The sequence below is a fragment of the Phaseolus vulgaris genome, chromosome 7 (assembly GCF_000499845.2).
Source record: "Phaseolus vulgaris cultivar G19833 chromosome 7, P. vulgaris v2.0, whole genome shotgun sequence".
Classification (NCBI taxonomy): Eukaryota; Viridiplantae; Streptophyta; class Magnoliopsida; order Fabales; family Fabaceae; genus Phaseolus; species Phaseolus vulgaris.
In genome coordinates, this window is record NC_023753.2 from 29,260,253 (window position 1) to 29,284,399 (window position 24,147).

Here is a 24,147-nt window from a genome sequence, read left to right on the forward strand (position 1 = left end):
TAGAGGTAGCGAATTAGAGATCTAGTTTAACCAGTTCTATATTGAAAAAACAAAATAATGTAATTAGACTAATCTTACCCTAATTTAAAATAACATTTTACGAAATATGACTTTTAGTAAAATTTAAAACATTTTTTTGATCGAAAACACAAGTTTATAAACAAAATTAAAAGTTAAGTTCATAAATATCATTAATCGTTTAAAATTCTATTTATACATGAGTTATTTTTTTTTTAACTTATTTCAATAATGTTTTCAAAACTTATTTATACCATGTTAAAAATTGGAATGATTATTATATGTAGAAGTTAAACCACATCAACTAATTTTATTTTAAATAAATAATATATATGTTATAGTATATAAATTAAATTTGCCACACATTACCAATACATTAAATAATTAATATATAGTTTTATATTACAGTTTATTATAACAAAAAAATTTCAATAGTTATGTAAAGCTTGCATTCAAATATATTGAAATCAACTGCTTATGTAAAGCTTGCATTCAAATATATTGAAATCAATAGTTATGTAAAGCTTGCATTCTTTTAAATGAGATACCATTCACATATTTTCAGAGTTGCTTCCCTTACTTCTGTAATGTCTTCCTCATATTTATTGCAAGAAATAACATATTTTTCATTCTTACTAAACAAACTATAGAAATGATAATCATTCATGATCAGAGTTAAAGTGTTGCAGAGACCATATCTGTAGACTGGTAAGGTTGTTACAATTTTTAAGAAATTTGTTCAATTAGGACTTCAAAATATTTTTTATATAAAAAAAAGTTATGTAGATTTTAAATTTTTTTGTAAGAATATCATGAATTTTTCCCCTGTTTATTGTTGTCCACAAAATTCATAATAACAATATTTTCAACTAGTTAACCATAAACAAGTTTACATTATGTTCCTAAAATTCAAACATAACAATAATATCATTAAAATAAAATGTTTAAAACAGAAACTAGTCATAAAATATCAGGTGTTAGATTAAACAAAAGTCTCCTATTTTCATTAATTAAACAATTATATATAATAACAATAACAATAATTAAAAAAGTTATAGAAACAATAACTGAGGTGTAAAAAATATGTTTGAAATTAGAAGAGATCAATAAAAGTAACCCAAAATCCAATTAACAAAATAATCCTTTAAAATCTCAATTGAATAACAATTTTATTACCCTATTCTCATAATCTTTGTTGAATATCATAACTTTTTATATAAAAAATCCTTTAAAACCTTAATAGCAAACATCCCCTTATGAACATAAACTTCTGTACATGGATGTATAGAGGAATTTTATTTAATATACATTGTCATATCTGAACCTAAAAACACAACACATTAATGTATTGTACTACTGTATTGGATAATAAAAAACCAAACAGGTCCTCCTAACATGTGTTACTGATTTTAGAATTTTCACCGACCTGTATTCTCTCTACACAATTGCTTAGATTTTTGTCCTTCAATACCGTGGAATTTTCGAAAGCTGGACAGCTGAAGACATTTGTGCCAGATACCTCATCCCCATTCGGCTCATTCTCATCAGTTTAGCCGATGGCGCCGTAAAAGCTGTTCTAAGCAGAGGCAACATTGATGTATCTGTAATAATTTCTACATGACGAGTCTTTCATGAATGATGCAAATTTCAGACGATATTTGATGCTAACTGCCGCTAGATTTTTTGCTTTTTTCGATGTCCTTGCAGAGGCATACTTACTTTCATAATGTCATTACAGCACATCTGAAGGAAATGAAATGAGATGAAATAACAGTCATTAAGAACAAGCCAACCAACTAAAATAAGGGAAATGATACTGTAGTTAATCACGATGCAGGTAAAATCAGCAAAGTTCATTTAAAACTTCTTTCCACATCCGAAGGAAGAACAAAATGGATAAATATTTGCAGACCCATCATTGATATTGTTTCCGCTCTCTCATGTGCTGTAATACATTTATTATTTTATAAAAGAAAGACAAAGGAACACCACCAAATTTTTATAATTCAATATAGAATATCATGCATCCGATGATCATAGGATCCTCAGAGTCAGTTTTTGTATTTTTTGGCATCATCTTGTAAGCTTGAAACACGAATCGTCAACGTATGTACACAAAATAAAACTGCCCCTTCCCTCCGATATCTGTTTCACTTCAGGGAGACGTGTTCGGTAATAGAAGACACGGAATCAGTGTAAAACCCGCAATTAAATCCATACGATTGTAGTTGTCGATCACTGTGATTTTTAACATTCTAATAATATGAAAAAAAAAAAATATTACTACAGTCCTTGTCCATTTCATTTTTAAATGTAATACAAGAAAGTTACTGACATTTTGTATAAGGAGTTACGTTATAAGACTAAGTGATTTTCACTTGTAATTTTAAGGACTAAAATAAAGGTTTAGTTGACTTTTACCAATATCAATTCATTAAGGAGGTATTTGGAATAGTTTCTATACAGTTTATTCAGGCGGATGAAAATGACTTTCTATAACCCCTTTCTAACTTGTCAAGTTAGGGTTGATTAAGTTTTGGAAACTCTAAAATTAGTTGTGTTTCTATAAAAATTAAAAAAATATGCTAATTTGATCCAAACAGTAACTTACTCCTAAGAGTATTGACATAAAATAATTAGATGTCATGTGACACTGTTATAATTAGCATGTTAATAAATTCAAAAGTAAGTATCATGACCAAAATAACATTATCAAAGGGATCTAAAAAAGGCTGAAAATTTTTTGGATGTAAAAAGTTCAATTTGAACCAATTTTGAAGGTACCAAAAACTTTCATTAACTTAAGTTTTATAACACAAGTTATCATGAGATAGAAGCTTATTGTAAGTTTTATAGTAAAATCTATAACACAAGCTATGAGTTAGAGGCACAGATTATTAACCTGCAAATGAATAAATCACTGGAGAAGACACTGTCGTTTTCTATAGAATCACTCTCTACGAGGATGTTGGAAATAAGGATGTTGAAGAGCCTCATCAATACTTGGCCGATCCTCCTACAGTTATGACAAAAGCCTTTATTAGATATAGCAGCACATAAATAAAATAGGGACTACTATTAGCCAAATCTGTTTTCTTTTTGTGGAGTGGGAAATATATACAGTAAATTGAGTTTAAGACCAAAATCATGACATGAAATTAGTTAAGAATATTTTGTTGGGATAGTTTTTACAGGGGAGAAACTAAAAAGATCCAAATGAGGTATGAGTTGCCAATATAAGAAAGCATGATACTACCTTCAACCCAAAACCTTTGAGGCTTAGTGTTTGTGGGTCTTTTTATTCCTTATATGTCAGTCAACTTTCTCATTTCTACCCAGTCCCCACTTATACTTGAATTCATAATAGTCTCCCCTTTAAATATGAGTTGGGGTTTTACCGTGGATTTCTACCACAACAGAACATAATTGTCCCCCCATTTATATCTAAACACACTTTCCCTAACTTTAACTATTGTTGTGTTGGGTTTTTACCATAAGAAGACATTTGTTTCTGTCTGGGCCGGTCACCAAAACAAACCAGGGTTTGATACCACTATTGGAATTTTTTTTATAGAGGAGACTGGGAAGATTCACCACCAATGAGGTATGAGTTGCCCATATAAGAAAGCATGACACCACCTTTAACTCAAAACCTTAAGGCTTAGTGTTTGTGGGTCTTGTTTCCTTAATGTCACTCAATTTTATCATTTCTATCTATTCAATGTGGGACTTTCAACTTATATTTGTGTACTAACAGTTTCCCCACAAGTGTGAGTCCTGGCCCTAACTGTTGTTGAAACCTTACTCTAATACCATTGTTGGAATTTTTCTATAGGGGAGAGACTACAAAGATTCACCACCAATGAGTCATAGCAAACCATATAACGGATTATGACACCACCTTCAATCCAAAACCTTACGGCTTAGTGTTTGAGGGTCTTCTTTTCTTATATGTCGCTCAACTTTCTCATTCTTACTCAAAGTGGGACTTTCAACTCATATTTGGATTCATAAAATATTTCAACAAAGTTTGAAAGAAAAAACAAACACTTTCTTGTTACGTGCTTCAACGTATTTTGATACTCTTAACCTATTAAGCAATGACTGCTTTAATACTGTCTATGAGGATTATTAAATATGCTTTGATACTCTTAACCTATTAAGCACGAACTCCAAACATGGCACTGACACATACACAGGAAACGACAATACTACTGATATATATAATCAAAATGACAAAAATCACAATTAATTATTAAGATTGATTAAAAACAAATTTGCTACAGTTTCTTATTATAATAGCCCTCACAAAATAATTATAAATAAGAAACATATATCTTAAATAGTTGAAAGAGTTCTTCGGTATAATCTTTTTGCTATAACTTTCTATAGAAATGGTGTCGAGCCACCAGCCTTTCATGATAACACGACCAATTATTCAGAGACAAACCACAAGCTTAATCAATTCAAATGATAAACTGAAAGATATTTTCACAAATCATTGAAAGACCCTCAAATTATTTATATAATAGGCTTGATACATATGATTTATATACTCCAACTTGACGGAAATGTTGGAAACATATAACTATAGTCATATTGTGAGGGTATAATTATGTTGATTCGGGAAACTGCACATTCTTGTCATTTTTCTTGTATTTATTTATGAAACCCGACATAAATATTTGTTCTATTGGGTAATTCAAACGTATGGATTCCTTCAAGTGATTTGTTCTTTTTGTCTATTAACACACTTAATAGAAATGCGGAACATAGTACAACTCCACATAAATAAGCCAATCAAACTTCAATGATATGATGGTAAACAATTTACACAGTTTCATCAATCAATCATGTTATGAGGGTAAACATGACAAGAAATCCATTTTAGTCTGGCAACTTACTGGATCCCAATGTAACAGACGGCGCACTAACCGCAAAGCCAAGATGTTTGAAAAACTGCAAGTCAGAGGAAATATTATGACAAGAAAGTAATTGCACCGTACAGAAGGACTTGATATAATATGATAAAAGTGAAAGCATCAGAAGTAGCAAGCTAACCCTATTTTAAGGGGATCTCTATTCTTAATTTGACGAGAAAAGAATTCTTCAGAGCATTTCCAAGATGCAGGTGAAACTCCAACCTATATTGATAATGAAAACTTCAGGTCAACGTATGTTCAAATAAGAAAGATAGAAAGAGGAGAGGACTCATATAATAGGCCATTCAAAAGCCCATTTGCCCAAAGTAGGTGGAGAGGAAGACACGGACTAAAGCATAAAAAATTGCTCCGGTAGGGACTAAAATTTAAAGATTGTGCAGGTATAGAAACCAATTCTCAATTGTCTCGATAAAATATTGCACCATATTCTCAGTTACCCGAATCCTATATGGGAGGACGATAGTCGAAGACTTTCCACTTTTTGCAACTGTGGGACTAGGAACCTTCCCAATTCCCACAACTCTCAGACTAACTACAGAAGAGGACAGGGATCGATACCAAACACATTTTCTTACTCTCAATCTCCTTAAGTTTTGTAGTGTATTAAAATTAGTTATAAAAAAGATTTTTTTTTCGAAACTAGAGCAAAAGAAGGGTGTTATTCATTATGCTGCACTGGTCATGAGAATACCCTCTTCTTGGATTGGGTTTGCAGTGATCCCATTAGCTGTGTTTGGACCATGCTTTCTTTACTGGTATAGTGATATTGAACAAATATATCAATAAAAAAATGTTATTTTATATAAATTATATAAAAATGTTTTTTATGAAAAGTTTTTAATTAATTTATAATTACGGGTGTTGCATGTTAAATAACAAAACTGATAAGTAGTACGATAAAAAAAACATGAACAACAATTGTATTCAGTGGTCTCTTAGCTGTATTATAAAACCCCAGATCTAAGAGGTCTCTAATCTCTAGAAACCATCTTATTATAAAATTCCATTTCCACCCATTCTACTTCTCTTTCACAGTCCATTTATCAACTACCCAATCTTCCAAAATTCGGGATTAGGATCTGACTCAACTCCACAAAATAGAATCATACATTGAAAATGCTCCAATCTTTCTACGCTCTAATTTAATCCATATTTGTAGTCAATGTGAGACTAAACACGACCCTTGACATTGCAAAATAAGACAGCCTCCAAAAAGGCTACAACTAAGGTGAGTTAGGGCTAACTGAAATTAAGATGACTTTCCAACACTGTCATTTTGTGCCACATTACACTTGGATTAAGCATGAGTTTTACAGACGGAGATATTCTTTGCTATTTGTCTTGTTGAAAATTACACACTTAATTAGCTTTAGACAGGTCAAGAACCAAAGATTAAAACTGTGAAGATGGTGAACTTACTTGGTTCACTGTGTGATACTTTTTTGAGAAACTGCTGGACCTGGAGATCCCAGGGATTAAAATGCACAATTCCATGAATGATCTAAGTCTGTTACCACATTAAAAAATAATAGTTACAATTATAGGGTACAGAAGTTCAAAAGAACTAACAATTATAAAGTTCCCTACAATAAAGTCTTTAGAACAAAAACAACACTACTAGAGATAAACCATTAATATTTAGAACTGGGATGCATGAGAAAGATTCAAATGTACACATGGCTGCTTGCACATACCACTCTTGAAGGAGACAGTTAACATTTTAGTTATCAACAGTCAAACCTATAAAATGTATGGGATTGTGACAAAGAAAATGCATAGGAGGTTTTGCAATAATAAATACCTGATATAAATAAACAAATGAAAATGCAATCATATAAAAGAGAGAACGACAATCACCTCCCTGATGACCATTGTTTTTAAATTTCAAAGCATTTTCCTTTATTTTAATACTTCATAATTCCTAAATACACAACCAACTATTAGGCACACACACTCCTAATACATAACTCCCAGAAGTTATTTTCCATGCATAACTGCCACCATGCAGTTCTAATACAAAACTATTTTCTAGTAAAATTAAAGATATATACACTTAAATCCTAATACATTGCCAACAATTGTTTTCTATGCTTAACTGACATCCTACAATTTTTAATACAGAACTATAATAGAACCAGTTTGTCTAGAGTATATACTCCTAATACTGAACTACCTCCAATCCATTGGTGGAACTAACTTGGATCTTAGTTACCATCAAACAATTTGGTGAATGAGAGAACAAGACATCTTCAGAAACAGAAAAACACCTAAAGGGTACATTACATTCCTTTTGAACTGTCAAGAATTTATATCTCATAAACAAATTTTGGTTGTCTTTCTTGTTTAGATAGAGAGTAGGTACTATCATTGTGTCATCTAAATTTCTTGTTATTAAACAAAATTAGGATTACAACCATAAAAAATTGTTTACTTGTATGCCAGCTCCTTCACGCCCTCATTCCAGCCTTCTAGATGTTGATCTAATAGAGCCCGTGTTAAAGCATTTATCTGAAAAACATCCGGTGTCCCTAAGACCAACTCTAACATCACAACACCGACACTCCACATGTCATATCTGTCAAAGCAAAAAGACTGCTTCAAAACATGCAGAATCAAAAGATCGAGCAACATCTTAAAGGAAAAAAATGAAAATAGATGCGGACTTCATGTAAAAATATCACATACTTCAAAGTTGAGCTTGTTGGCCCTTGATACCATGTAGCATTTAGTAAAGCTTCAGGAGGAGTATACTCATAGGTTTGTTCAGCTCTGAAGAAATATAGTATATTTTTACCACAATAATCACAAGTAAATGATCAGTGTATAAAGAGAAGAGAGATACCTCGAAGGCCCAGCAGAACCATATAAATTATTTAATGTGTATTCATCAATTCCACTTCCAAAGTCAATAATACGCCTAAAAGAAACAGCAAAAAGGCACCAAATTCACAACGAAACACTGATAAATTATGCACACACAAATGGAGACAAATAGTTGGATAGACAACTCAACTTTTAAAGGTAAGCACTAACCCAGTTAGTTTTATTGCTATCATTGCCAAAAACTCAACTATGACTCTTAGATGCACTAACATCATGATAGAAGAAAAGATCATGACAGAAGTTTAGATCATTCTATGAGATGATATTAAAACCACAATTGAACTAATCACATAATAAATAGAATTACATAGACATATCTATTGTTTAAATATATAATATAGAAGGTTAAAGTGTATCCAATCAATTTGTTATTCTAAAAGAAAAATTTAAAACAAAAGCATGGTACTGAAATACAACCAAGATACTTCACTTTACATTTTGGTGGAAAAATTATTAACTTTAGTGGGAATCTCTTTCAAGCATCTCCCTGTTTCCTGATCTTCAAAGCATATCACCATATTCTCTTCAAAAGAAAAATACACTAAGTCAGTTAATTTTTTCAAATAATTTCTTTCAGTTGAGCATTTCGTTATAAAAATAAAAAATCAATAAAACATGCATCAATAAATCACAGATAGTCAAGTAAGCATTAAGCACAATACAGGTGAACCTTTTGGAGTAAACATAGGACCCAAAAACTCTGAGAAATTTAGAGAGAAAGAATTAAAGTGAAAATGAAAAGTTTTAGAGAGAATTAAACTGAGACTGAAGGTTTTCATTTCATTCAACCCACTGAAAACAGAATACAGGGGAACCATTTATGGTAGATGCCATTGGTACATCTGTACAAAGAATGTTAACAGACTACCAAACAATTACAGCCCGTAAACAAACGAAGAGAATATTTTGTTTTATAATAGAATGAAGAAGAATAAAAGGTGAGCTTACTTAAAAAGGTAAAAATAGATATACTAGTGATTAAGTAAACTGTCCCTTTATCCACAGTTCATGAGCGTATCAATTAGTTGGTGCTTCTGAATTTAAAGACATCGATATTCTGTCCTAGGAATCAGCATAGGCATACATCTCTCAGGAACAACAAATGTCTTACCAGGTTTAATATCTCTGTGTGTGATGTTGCGATCATGACAGGACTTGAGAGCTAATAACTGTGAAGATTAGAAAAAGAGAGTTGTCAAGAAAGTACAGCACAAGGAAAAATCAAGAATAAAATCTGGGAAATTTAATATGGCCATATCCAAGAAACAACAATTGCCCTTTTTGTTGACAACAGCTATCAAATTTATTTAACTTAATTGAAAATGAAGATATCAAAATACTGAACCTTAAAAACTCTCTTATAGTTTAAGATAATAATGAATGTTTTTAGATCAAGGTTTGAGATCCAGGAATTGGCAAAAGAATGGGACAAACTGAAAATTCTATACTTAATAAACCCTAGTTGCATGCTAACCCATTTCTAATATTAAAAACAAATTGAGCACCCAAGAACTTATGCACAGGTTTATAGTGCACCATAAACAGAAATAAAGAAAAATGACGAGAAACCTCAGGATTTAAAAAAAAAAAAAAAACTGTACACCTAGGGAATAGTAATGGGCTTTTACTTTTTCGTGGAAAAAATGAAGTTTCTAATATCTGCATAGATTTCAAAGTATTTTAAATACCAGGGAACTATAAAGGCTATCAGGGTAATATGTCACAGAAACTACACTTAAGACATACCAGCTGCCAGATAAGGTTGCGCATTTCTGCCTGCCCTTCTTCTGTTGTTTTCAACCAATGCCACCACTTTGAGGGTCGTAGTATCTGAATATGTTTAGCTTGCTCAGCAGTACCATACGCATCTTCCACGGTATATAGAAGTTTTGACAGTGATACACCTTCAAAACTAAATACAAGCCAAATTTCGTTTGCTTGAGACTCAAAAGATTCCACATATCTTGCAATATGGTTCAAACCTTCTTCATATGGGGTTTTATGTAGTCGAAATTTGTTCGGAAATGAGTTCTCTTGACCAAACTGTGATGATGATTCCAAGACACAGTTTGACTTTCCCACCGATAGTGTATCTTCAAAGCATGTAGAGGCATTTAAAAAAATTTCTCCAAAGTACTTCTCCCTTAGCCCACTTAAGTAAACAGCTGACCCCCTCTCCACCTGTTTAATTCATTTCAGATTTATTTCTGCTATATGGTTGCGTGTGCATAATTAAATATACAGTACCTCCTGAAAACAGATTTTCCTATTAAACTCAAAGCAGAAAGTCCAAACATGCATCTTTCCTTTTGATTGGGATTTATATTTATCATTAAAAGCATTTATTAACAAATTATTGTTAGAGCACAAAAGTTAAAAAAATAGAAGAGGCAAAAAATAACAAGGATTTGAAGTTCTGTTTGCAGTAAGGGCAGGCATGATTGGATAAGTGAAAGAGATAGGTGAGAAAGGAGACGAGTTCAATAGAAGGGAGGGGAGATGAGACAAGCTCCAATATGAATAATAGACAAGCTGTAAAAGAGAAAAGTGGGAAAGGAGTAGAAACAATAGGGAGTATTAGATTTGTATTAATGAGAGGACAAAATAAAATAGAGACTAAGGTTGTGTTTGGATTGGAGAGAGGATTTGAGGGAGTGAATTTGTAGTGATTTGAGAGGAAAGTGTAAAGAAAGTGAGATTGTTTGGATTAGGGTATATTATAGTGGATTTGAGAGGAAAGTTTATTGAAGTTTGTGAATGATATGATGGTTGTAAGAATTTTATTTTTTTTAAATGTGTAAAATGTAAGTTTACAAATTTACCCTTTCTTTAAAAAATATTTAAATAATAAAATATGAGATAATTTTATGCTAATTTTAGTTAATTAAAATTTTATAAATACATATAAAAATTATTTTCATAAAATTAAATCAAATCAAAATTAAAATTAATTTTTATTATTGTTAATATTATTATTTAATAAATTTATTTTAATTATTATTAAGTATTAATTTATATTTATTTTTTATTATTATTTATTTACTATTATTATTTATAATTTTTATATATATTATTTTTATTTTAAATTTTAAAAATTAAGGGTAATTTAGACTTTTGCAATGATGTGATGTATTTTTCTTAAGGTTTCCTTGCCTTTCTTCGCTTGGCAGAGAAGATAGCTTTCATCTCTCTCCCTCCCTCAAATCATCGCCCTCTATTTTGTGCAATTGAATGGAAACAAACAAAAAAATCGGTGCATTTCAATCTGAGTGAACAGTATTCACTCAGATGCAAAGAGAGCATAAAGGACTAAAGAGGAAATTGTTAGAATTATAGGCCTTAAACAAGAGGGGGTGAATTGTTTATGAAAGATTTTCGCAAATATTGAAGGTACATTGAAAGACGGTGAGGAATCAACCAATTAGAAATCAAGTCAGTCAAGTTCAAAATTGTTTTTAATGTGATTGCAGAAAATCAACCGGTTGTTTTTTAAAATAAAGACTAAAGGACAAGAGAGGAAATTATTAGAATTATAGACCTTAAACAAGATGGGATGAATTGTTTATGAAAGATTTTCGCAAATATTGAAGGTAGATTGAAAGACAATGAGGAATCAACCAATTAGAAAACAATTCAGCCAAGTTCAAAACTGTTTTTGATGTGATTGCAGAAAATCAACCGGTTGTTTTTTGCGAAACAATGGTTGTTTATACCAGCAGTGTTAAAAACAAATCAAAAACAGTTTTAAAAGAGATAAGGGATAGAGAGATCAACACAGAGCAACCTCTTTCTCAAAAGGATTTGAAACAAACAACCTTGGGTAATTACTTTGAGTGGATTAACAAATTCAAACTACACAAGACACACACACAACCAGCCACAGGGTTTTCAAGCAATCCACTTGGATTTAGAGACATCAAAGCACCTTGTTCAACAAAAATCACACACATTATATATAAAAGATAATTTATTATAATTTCAGGCTTTCAACTTTATTCAGATTACAATTACTAAAATTAATTACTTAGAAGGTTCAGTTTGCATTTTTTGGTGACAACTATATAAGACTAAAATAACACATCTAATTTACATTAAGAAAGTAAGAAAAAAGGATGGAGTGTTGAGCTACACAAAGATCTAAAGCATACAACAAAAGCTGAAGAGGAACAAGCGAACAATCTGATTAAAAGAATCAAACAAGAAGCTTCCACTGAAGTAACCAACACAAAGACACTGACTGAATTTCGAGAAATGACTATCAGTATTTTCCAGAAATATATAAAGAATAAGGACTACGAGAATATACATTGTTGATATCATCATGAAAATGGGGTCTTCAGTTAAAGAAGAGTTTGGAGAAGAAATGTCAAGAAGACAAGTTACCCATTAAATAGACTCTAAAAAATATAGTAGAAAGTCCCCCACATGAGAAATATATCCTGAAACCAGGCATAGGTTAGAATAGACTGCTTGGATATTAAAATAAAGCTAACTTAGGTATCTATGAGTAAAATGGAGTCTTATCTCCATTTAGAGTAGATAGGATGTGGCTCCTTGTCCTATAAAAGGAGACCACACATGCCTTGTAAATCACCCATTAAATAGAAATCAAATTGAGTGCTTTGAAAGCATTTTTGTGTTTCTTTTGTGAGTGTTACTTGCTTAGTTGACTTGTCCATAGCGACCTTTCTTTTTCTTGCTTCTTGGAGCCACCAAGAACTGTGCCAAGGGACCTCCAAGGGTTGTGTACATTTGATGAGGTAATCATCACCCTACCTTATCCCTTTTCCATTCATCATATGCGTCTATCTTCCAAGTTTGTCCAAGAAAACCAAGAAACACCCAGCCAGAGCTTTAGCTATCCACCCTTAGACCACCCAAATCTCACTCATCATTCACCTAACCTAGCTTGTTGCAACCCTCTATACATCCACAACATAACCCCATTATTAGATTCCCAAAAAGACAACCAAGAACCACTCCTCTATGATACAGCTTCCGCAAATTTACACCAAGAACCCCTCCAAAATGCTAACCAAAACTCATCCTAAACAATAAAAAATAACTCTCTAAGCTAGCCTAGAAGCATACACCATCTTCCCTATTGCTAGCTGAAACCAAAACAAACAGTAAAGAACCTAGGAACCATCCAATAAACCATTTCTTGGAAGCTTGGTTAGTTGTAAGCTTTGTTTTATCTAGAAGCGTGACTGTAAGGTCCTCCTTTTTTAAGAAACCTCCAACTAGATTTCCATCAATTGTATAAATAAGGCAGCAATCTTATTGCTTGTTAATTATGTTGATTGACAAAAAAGAAAAATAGGTATAAACTCCATTCTCACAATGCATAGACACCTACGAGATCCTAATGCATTGAAGCCAGTAAAAGAAGTTCTATATCACAAAAACTTATTACCATTATACGTTTCAAAATGTACAGGGTGTAGTTAGAAGGACCGTTTTCACAATCAGAAGCAGTTGAGCTGCTGCTTGTATTTGTATCATCCCTGCTCCTTTTTGTAGCATTACTATCTTGATTACAACTCCAATGAAAAGCCAACCATACTTCACCAAATGATCCACGTCCAAAACTCTTCTTCAACACATACCTATACACAGAAACATAATTTGGCTTAATTGTTGGGCTAAAGGGAAACATTGCCAGACATCAAATTCATAAGAACACAATAAATGAATTATAATGGCCATTATGACAGTATACTGAAAAAAGTGAAAGGAAAATTTGTGAACATGCTTGAGTATAACTTAGAAGATTTAGTTATTAATAACAAGAATGATTACTGATAGGAAACCGATACACTGATTTATTATTGTGAAAAGAGTAAAAGATACAAGATGAATCTAAGACTCTCTTAGAATAAGACTATATAAAAAGCTCAGTTACAAGTTAGTTTTAACTTACTAACAGAACAGTTATATTAACGAACAGTACCACTGCTGTAACAGAAAACAACTGTCTAACTGAAACAACACAAAAAATCCAACAGTACCACTGCGGTAACAAAAAAACAACTGTGTCTAACTGAAACAACAACACTATCGTACCCAATACAAGTCAAACAGATCACAATTACACACAACAAAAAACAACTATTATTTTCAGCAAATCAATAAACATCAGAACTGATTGAACTGTTTGGAAATATGATTCTTAGTATTTGGGGTTACGCCTAATTCAACCTCACAACTAGTTTGTAAGACAAGATCTGCACCTCACTGTGGGATCTCTAACACATCCCCTCACATCGAGGAATGAATATAGTGTGGGTGTGGGACTCAATGAACTTGACCATGATAGGCTCTAATACCATCTACAAATTTCTAATACCATGCTTGAGATGTGCCTAGGTTGTTGGAGATCTCATGTCAACTAGGACTTAGTTGCAAGCCTGATTTTGATTATCTATGAAGACTATTGAATGTAGGTTAATGTGTATGGGTAGATAGTATCCAGGCATAAATAGGTAATGTCAGTTAAACAACCAACTAGATTGTACCCCAATACTGCCTCATTTCCCAAATTTTTATAGAATATGTATGTTCTCTATTGATGACCAAGGTTTGGTAATGTCTGTTAAAAGACCAACTACCCCAATACTGCCTCATTTCCCAATTTTTTATAGAATATGTATTTTCTCTATTGATGACCAAGGCGAGGTTTGCATCCCACTCCTAGTGAATGTGGATCTCCAACAATAATAAACATTAAATGCTCCTGTTTCCAACACTGACCCTCCATATAAGATTAAAGCCAAGGGAATTCCAAAATTTTATGAATTAAAAAAGTGAACTTTTCACAAGACTAGGAATTATATGGTCCTCTAGATTAATGAACCTACAGGAATTCAAAGCAGATAAATTTACCTCAAATCAGGCATTGAATAATCCGAAGACCCATTACTGGAATCCGTATCATGTAAAGGAATTGATTCAAGAAGACCAATGAAACTAGCAAAACCTTCAGGATTTATGCATCGGTCTTCAGCTTCATTAAGAGTTGGACCAAGGTGAAAGCAAAAGTTTTGGTTATTGTATAAATTTACAAGACCACCTGAAGCTGAAAAGGGACCAGCCAAAGCACTTGATTGTCAGTAGATAAACTAAAATTTAACTATAAACAAATGCAACATAATGACAAAAGTTAAGAATAACCTCTAAATCACCAAGATTATGTAACTAGATAATAGACATCTTTGCTTACTAGCATGACAAAGGGCATTTGGTAGAGGAGGAGGTAGTTCATACAAATAGTCATCCCAGTCAGTTTTTTTGGCAATCTGCTTGGAGTCCTCTGGTTCATCAAGATTTTCGGATAAATAGAAACAGCCAAAATCACCATCTTTTACTTCAACCTGTCATAAAATAAATCCTGATGTATTCAATCATTTGGATTGATTTTGACATGATGTTTTTTGTTTTAAAATGAACTAATGATTTATATCGGAAAGCTGCCTTAATTATGGTCAACCTTGGCCCACCTTAATTATGACCTCTTTAGTCTCAAGGATGATCCCCATCGCTTTAAGATATAGCTTAGAAAGCTTGGACAGTGATCACCTTACAAACTAGTTTTGAGGGGTTTTAAATTGGCTCTAAACCAAATTTTGAATTTTTTTTAATACCTATCATAGATCCATTATCAGGCTAATTGCAAAGTCATGCTCTAGGCTAGTAGCCCTAGGCATGAAGGGGAGTTTTGCAAAAATTGTGGTCAACCAAAACCTGCTTATATAGCCTCACATTAACTATAAATATGACATAAATAGTGTTTTACACAGTAAACTAGTTTTATGGGGTTGAGTTAGACCTTAAACCCAAATTAGAAAAATGTATTAAGATACTGGAAATATATGGGTTAAATAGAACGTTCTAACATGACAAGTCAATTTTGTAAGATTAAATTAGGCTTCACGCCCAAATTCTAAAACTTTATTAAGATACTAAAACAGTAGATCTAGAAGGATGAAAACTTACTCTCGATATGCATTTCAATTCTAAGGATCAAACTTAAAAAGCAAAAAAAAATGGTAATGTATTTAACTAGTATCAGCCTTGTGCGACTGTGTGAGAGATAATATAGCAGATCTCACCACCAAGAGTGAGAAATTGATAAATCAACTTATGTCAATAGAAACTCTAGTCTCATAGAAGGGTGCAGTCTTATATCCTCCTCACCCCAAGTAAAATACTCTCAATTAACCAAAAATGTATTACGCCTCCCTTTTAGTTGCGATTTTTCCCATCTGTTTGCACTACAGCATTGGTGATCAGATCGGTGAGGTGACTAGGCAAGAAGATAGACTATTCAAGTCCCTCAAAGAAAAAAATATGGCTGAAATTCCAAGAAATCCAGTAAAGCAGGTTGGTCCTCTTCATTCAATTCAAAATATAAAAACATTTCCAAGTTTAACACCAAGTTTCCCCCTCCAACAACAATATCACAAAATAACAGCTCCACAACTTACTCAATCACATTTTAAGAAGCACAGCATAAGAATCTTCAAACTTTGACAAACATCACGATTATATAAATTGAAAATTCTATCAGTCGTTTTAGAATAATCAATTAATTTCATTAGGGCAAAATTTATGAGAAAACCAGACAAAACATGGAAGAAATTGACAATAATAAATTCCCATGCTTTTGGCCATACCAATATTCGCTTAAACTTGGTATCTACCAGATGAGGGTGCTCCAAGTGCATAAGATCAGACGAGATGCCATTAACTGAGGATATTCCAAAATAATAAATTAGTCAAAGCTACATATAAGAACAACCAAATTAAATAACTTCGCCAACTGTTTAAGTTATCAGTGTAGAACATACTATGAAATTGCAAATTTGATTTTCTCCATTGAAATTATTTATGACACAAGCATTTGTTGCATACTACAAATGCACATCAAATGTATTAATTGGGAAAAGGTTTACTTTGTAAAACTTCATCTACAATTTAGTGCAAGCAAATATAGCCAATACAAGCTTTATGTGTGTAACTTTATATGCTATTGTATGCCACTCACTTTTTTGCAGGCCCCATCTGTTTATTTCCTTTCATTCCAATTTTTTCCCCAACAAATAGTGGAAAATGCAGTTTTCCTTCCTACTTTTCTCACCCAAAGCATTCATTAAACCCTAAACCCACATAATATATACCTGATGAGCTTTTGAAGGAAGTTTCCTGCAAACCAAATAAAGGGAAACCTGCATCACTCTTTCCAATATAACTTCCCCTAAGTGAGTTTGCAGAGGATTTGACAGAATCCAGAGGAATGACGATGGCTGCCACATTGTCCATACTGCCCTTTTTGAAGGCATTATTAACAATTAAATCTGCCAACGAGTAGGAAGAATGGGTACACTCTGATCTCATGTTACTGTAACGGTGCACATCCCACAACAAATCACAAACTTCCTGCAAGCTCATCTTCTCAAATACACCATCTGATGCTACCACCAAATAGCTATCATTAGTAGTCAGAGGCTGCCAATCAGTCACTTCTGGTGCAGATATAACACCATAACTGTTGACAGTTCATTATAAGAAATGCATTATTAGTCCACATAAAAATTTTAGACTATGAAAAAACAGTCATCCTGAAATCTCAAGTATCACACAAGAACCTTAGACTTGAAGCCTATAAACAGCATGGGGTCACCCCTACTTGCTAAAATTCGGTTTTTAAGTTTTAATCCAGAAAAAAGAGCTGGTTTAAATGTTATATTCATAATATGAACTATATTTGTAATTTCAACAAGTTTTATGTTGGCCGTGGATGGCCTAGTACCATGGTCCCCCACCTTCACCTAAGCTTCAGACTGGCTACGAAACCATATGCAAAGTTATTTCCACAATATGAACCATCAAACAAAAATCATTTGCACATGATACAAAACTGCTAATATAGACATGCTTTAGCTGTAAGCTTGGGCTATATAAAGAATTTGCACCGAACCTACCTTTTAAAGGGTACATCACCAATAGCCCGTGTAATAGCCAGCTGACCATTTATGCGAGGCACCCCACCCCAATTTTGAACCTGACCACCAGCTGTTTCCACCCGATTTCTTTCATCATCTCGGTCTGGATGATGATCACTTGTCAATTCCTTTACAGCAAAATGAGTGAGACCATGGGATGAAGCCAGTTTGTACTTTTCACGATCCCACACAGAAACAGAACCGTCATGCTCTTTCTGTCTATATAGCTTTAATAATAAGTCTACAAATCACAAGGAACAATAATTAAAAACCTTTTAGTCATATTTCATCAAAATGAAAAGTAAGCTTGTTGCCCTGTAACAACCAAAAAGTGCAAAAGAATAATATATAATATTTCAATTATGGCATTATAAGTTTGTACCTTAAACATTGAAAGTTTAATTACATTTCATAATATTTCTCACCTTTAGCCTCTCTGGGAGACTGAAAATTTTCAGAGCACAAGATGGCCTTAGAGTCTCCAATATTGGCAACCAAAATTTTATCATCCGCTACCAAAACAATGGTAGCTGTTGATCCAGAGTGAAGATTATTTCTAGAGGCCTCCTTCATAGTTCAAGTTCAAGATGTCAATACAACAAGTACAAGAAAGTATGGTATAAAGCTTTGCAAAAATGAGCAGAAAGTCGAACTTACCTCAGAAAATTTAGCATCAATGTCGTGGACTGCTCTCAATAACGCTTCCTTCAAAATTTCCAAGTGAAAAGAAACATCAGAATTTGGAGAAAATGTATTCTGCAACCTGGAAAATTGTACCTAGTTGAGATTGCCATACAAATCAGAAACAAAAGGTAGGTAGAATTTTAAATGCGATTAGGAACACATAGTTTACTTGCTTGTAAACCAAGGAAACAACTCTAACGCCAAACCAAAAGTTAGAAGAGAATAATACTGACTGGTGACTAAATTAGACATTCAGAATATCCACAAGAATATTGCTATTTCAGTTTTAATAACTTGAAACAATTGATATAAGAAAAAATTAAAAACAAGAGATATAAAGCACCTTTCGAAATGCAGTTCATGCCATTCCGAACCTATAATCTCCTTCCATCTATGCAGTAAGTTTGCATGATCACGGTCTCTCTTGTGAAGCAATGTTTCTGTTGACGTCTTCGAAATAACAGAAAAGGCGGAATCGAGGAGAAAATAAGTATGCAGAACAAAATACTCCAACAAAAGTGTCGACGCCATCTCGCTAGCTTCTGCACCGTTATGACCGTCAAAAACGGCCACAATGCCAACCGCAACCTCCTTGATCCCGTTCTCACCTGTTCCGCGAGAAATAAAAATTACGACAAATGCTTCAGAGAAGCTTCTGGAACACAAACCAGATAATCGAGAGAGGGTGGTTAGGATAGCGTACCGGGAAAGGGAATGCGAACATCGAGGACGCAGAGAGCGCGATCCTCTTGAGAGTTTCTGCGGCCTTGGAGCATCGCAATCTGGCAACGCGCGGTGGTTTGGGGAGGTGAATCATAGTCGGAGAGCTTCCAGCGGGGGCATTTTGGGGACTGAAACACCGCCGGAGCACCGCCGTTCTTGTAGACCGTCAAGCACGTGGACGACTCGGCGTGAACGAAAGGGATTGTGGCGCAAAGCAGAAACCCTAACGCGAATGATAGGTACTGTGACAGAGCCTTCGGAATCATGTCCGGTGATGATTGACGTGATAGACTGAAAGGTGCCGAGTGATGTTCATCGCAGTGCGGTAAACATACAGTTACACACCCTCCACCACGTGTTGCCAAACTGGAGAGTTTTCAAACAACTGTTTCGTTTAGATTGTCCGAAACCACCACTGTTTCATCTTTTAACATTATCTTATTTTATCATTTACATAAAAAAATTGAATGCATTACATTTAAATTGTTCTTTTTTCAAAATTATTTAATTTTTTAAATATTTTATTTAAGAAAAATAATTGAAGTTTTTAACATTTTAATTTTATTATTTAAACACAATATTTAATTATCATTAAATAAAAAACTACAACCAAAATAACATTAATGACATCTATTTAAAAATAATTCATTTGACATTAAAAAGATCACAATAAACTTGATCCGAAAAATTTTTAGTCCCTCTACTTATAATAAATTTACCACCGTTAATCTAGAAAACTTAAAGAAACATGGATAAATAATTTTCGTCTATATTAACCGATAAATAATTTTAATAATGAAAATCATAAAATAATTTTATCAACATCTACTAAATAACCTCTACTTATATCCAAAAAATAGTTTACTTGAAGTCTATGAAAAAATTTAGTTGATATTAACAAAAAAAATGGTTTAGTCAACATTTTTTGAGAAAATAATAATTAATGCTAGTTTTAAAATAACCCTACATGTATATTTACGTTAGTCGAAAAATAACGTCAACTTATATCAACTCATTTTATTAATATTTCTAATTTTCATAAAAAAAGAACACGCACTTTCTGCTAGTAAATTATAAATTTAATGATTAATTTATTAGATTATATAACAAATTTTATTTATCACTTTCTTTTACACATTCAAATTTTAAATTAAATTTTTTGTCCAACCATTAACTAAATTCTGTCAGTTTACACATAAAAAATATTTACCTAACTTTTATATAAAAAACAATAAAAAAATTAATTTTAATTGCTAAAAAAATAATATTTGAATATATAAAAAATGACGTGAATTGAAACATTCATTAAATTTTATAAATATTTAAATTTGAAAAGATTAAAAATATATTTTATATTTTAAACATAAATAATAATAGTATTAAATATTGTAAGAATTGAGTTATTTTACATTTAAAACAAGAGTATAAGCCTAAATATTTTATGGATTAAATAAAATAAAAAAATAACCATTCAAACTTTATATTATGAAAATAATTATTTCTCTAAAATATTTTTTTCTTTCTTCTCTATATTTCATTATTAATTGTTTATCCTTTGTAAGAGAAATTTTCTATAGTAATATGTTAATGTGGAAATTGGATTGAAGTTCCAATTAGCTGGAAGGATTTTGACAGGAGAGTTAAGGTTGCATGAATAAAATAATAACTCAAAAGATATATTATAACATATAATTATTACAATACAAGTTCTATCGATCTTTATATGGACTTAGAGTTTTTTAAAATATTTCTATTACAAGATTATGACTTATAGAAATACACTTATTAACAATATAAAGTTTAAAACAACATCCTAAAGTACTCAAGAACCTCCGACACTTGTACGATTATCTACTCGTGTACGTAGTACAGTCAACGCACAACCAGAAAAGTAAGGATAAGCTAGTGAAATAAAGTTTTACAATATACACAATTAAATCAAAAGAGAAAACCAAATTGCATAGATTAATTTCTCAATTTTTCAATTTTCTTCAGATCCCAACATAAAACAATCACATAGATCTCACATGGATCTACACATCCAAGATATTCAACAAACAGAATAACAACTGACGTCTTCCGAAAGACCCTATTAAGTAAGTCCTACCTAAGATTAACACCTGATCCAAAGATTATCAACGAATCCAAGAGAAAGGATCAGGATAAGTTAAGTTCAATACAACCCAAGTCGTGCATCTCATATGTCATGTTGTGCATGAACTCCATCATCAGTTTCTCACCACCTTATATCTTAGTCTATGTGACTTAGATCATCAGTGAAGCTCGGAGATCTCTGTTACCACATAAGCATCAATATTTAATACACAAACAAACATTAGTTCATACGTTATCCCAAATGTATGAATTCAATTTCATACCATTTTCATCATACAATATCATTCAAAATGCGATCCACAACATTCAAAAGTCTAATTAACATAAAAATATACTACATACCAAACCATCAAAATCTAATATTTCTACAAGTTTAAATTTAAATAATATATAAACAAACAACACAATATATAAACTCACAACATCCCTGCAAGAGAAATTGAATATTGGGAGCACGTCCCCTCCACATCTAGATCTTCTAGCATATGGTGCTATTCAAATTAAAGTTAGCTTCTTTTACCTTAATTGCTTGCTTTACAAGCAACCTCTAGAATTTTATTCCCTAAGTCTTGATAAGCTTCAAGATATAAGGGTCTAATGCAAGTTATCCAAACATAACATAAATTCAGCATATAATAGAATAAGTTGAGAGGATTACTCTTCTCAATTGACCCACCAAGATTGATGACTAAATCCTAAGGAAAAATAGATAATAAATGATCTTTAGAATAAAAATGAACTTACTCTGTTTGAAAATTTAATTTGATAGAAATGTTCCTTGACTCCTCACCTACTAACATGGAGCAATTAGATTCTAAAAAGATGATGTATGGAGTGATAAATGAAGAGAGGAGGGAGAGGGTTGGAGAGATTGATAGAGAAAGAAAAGGAGGTATGTTGGGGGGTTTGTGATTTTTATTTCTTTTATTTTTTACGCTATTACTTCTAATTAATGTTATGTTGGCATAATTGAGTTATGAAATTCTTAATTAGTTTTAAAGTAGTTCATTGATATTTAATTGTAAAAAAGTAAGTTATGTGGTGGGGGTAAAAGTGTGGTTCATTGATGTTTCAATTAGTTGGAAGGATTTTGGTATCAAAGATAGGGTTGTATGTATAAAATAATAACTCATATATTACTTTTGGTTAATGTTATTCTTCCATAATTAGGTTATGAAGTTCTTCCTTTTAATTAGTTTTAAAATTAGTTTATTGATGTTTATTTGTAACAAAGTAAATTATGGGATGGAGTAAAAATATAATGATTACTAATAATTTGAATAATTCGATTGTATGTATGACTATACCATTTTAGATATATTTGAATAATGTCATTTATTGTAAATGATTTAATAATAGTGTATTATGCATTGAAGTAAAAATTCATTAAGAAAGAATGTTATTTTGTTTTGAGAATTTTAAATTAATTAGATTGCTAATAAATGTGGAAATAGATTTATCCTCATTAACACTGTGTTTTGTTTCTAAGTGTGTGTCCAATGAGGAGGGAGGAAGGGTGTTTCTAGTGTTTGTTTAAGTAGTTTCGAGAGTAAAGGAGTGGATGAGAGTATTTTTTTATTTTTCACACAAATGAAGAGATTGGTACTCAGATTCCAGTTAGGATTATTGGATTTTACCCAAATATCATTGTGTATAAATTTTCAAAACATAATTATATATGTAATATACCAAATTAAATATTAGATAAATTTATTTAACAAATTTAAAAATATCTAATTATACTATTAATAACAACATATAATTATAAATAATAAAAATAATAATTATAATATAAAAAAACATATATAGTTATATATAGAAAAAACAAATGTATATAATAATAAATATTATTTTCATAAATTTTAATATATTTAATAAATTTATTTCAATTACACAAACTATTTTTTTTAATTTTTTATTACAAAATACAAGTAATTATGGATTTTATTTATTAGAAAAATTTAATTAACTTAAACCTAAAAAAATAATATCACAATTCATTATTCAAATATTTTTTAATAACAATGGTATATTTGTAAACTTACATTTTACACCTTTAAAATAATTTTTAAATTTCTTCCCATCTATCACATCGCTCACAAATTTCAATAAATCATTCTCACAAATCTACTATATCATTCCTTAATCTAAACAATCTTATACATTCTCTCTAATCTTCACAAATCCACTCCCTCCTCTCCCCACAAATCCACTCTTCAATCTAAACACAACCTAAAGTTTATCAATTGAATAGATAATTATATATAGTTATTAGAATTATATTATATATTAAAAGGTAAAAAAAATAAGAAGCATTTTAGGAATACTCCCTCCAATCCTATTATATCTACGTAGTTGTGAACCTGAAATCTTACAAAGAGGGATGTTTATCACCCTACCACCAACTGATGACAAAACATAAAGTAGCTCCAAATACTGCTGTCCTAAACCAACATTCGAAAAACTACACCCCCCACCCCAAGAGCTTTATAACTTAAAGAACTTTTAAATACATCCCAAAAAACAATGCCCAATAGAAAACACCTATACATAAAACCCAACATAACCCAGTCACCATGCACTGAATTTCTAACCAGATACATAAGTAATTCTAAATTGAAAGTCCTTACATCCGTACCTAATACTTTTTAAACATTGATTCAGGAATTCATACACATCCATGCTTATTTGTGTCCATGTAAAAAACCTTCTCAACATCACATCCATGCTTATTTGTGTCCATGTAAAAAACCTTCTCAACATCTACCCTAGTATCC

The 24,147-nt window shown here is 31.8% G+C and overlaps 1 protein-coding gene across 8 annotated transcripts; it reads right to left on the bottom strand.

The window, feature by feature from the left end:
• Positions 1-1,245: 1,245 nt before the first annotated feature.
• On the bottom strand, positions 1,246-19,669 carry LOC137829750 (probable inactive protein kinase At3g63330). Of its 8 annotated transcripts, none has more exons than XR_011084078.1 (21): positions 19,236-19,669; positions 18,876-19,140; positions 18,506-18,611; positions 18,274-18,415; positions 17,828-18,089; positions 17,024-17,391; positions 16,520-16,593; positions 15,067-15,217; positions 14,730-14,922; positions 13,261-13,453; positions 9,591-10,025; positions 8,956-9,013; positions 8,303-8,367; positions 7,804-7,878; positions 7,647-7,730; positions 7,393-7,536; positions 6,381-6,468; positions 5,080-5,162; positions 4,923-4,977; positions 2,921-3,034; positions 1,246-1,761 (listed from the first exon to the last, which is right to left on the bottom strand). XR_011084078.1 is itself a non-coding variant. In XM_068636648.1 (21 exons), exons 9-20 carry the CDS (start codon positions 14,741-14,743, stop codon positions 2,969-2,971), a joined length of 1,383 nt encoding a protein of 460 aa, XP_068492749.1. In that variant the 5' UTR covers positions 14,744-14,922; positions 15,018-15,217; positions 16,520-16,593; positions 17,024-17,391; positions 17,828-18,089; positions 18,274-18,415; positions 18,506-18,611; positions 18,876-19,140; positions 19,236-19,669; the 3' UTR covers positions 1,246-1,761; positions 2,921-2,968. The 8 variants fall into 8 exon arrangements, 6 of the variants coding, with proteins under 6 accessions (XP_068492749.1, XP_068492743.1, XP_068492745.1 ...); XM_068636648.1 differs by having other exon boundaries at positions 8,280-8,367; positions 15,018-15,217; XM_068636642.1 differs by having other exon boundaries at positions 8,280-8,367; positions 19,236-19,658.
• Between the last annotated feature and the right edge of the window lie 4,478 nt (positions 19,670-24,147).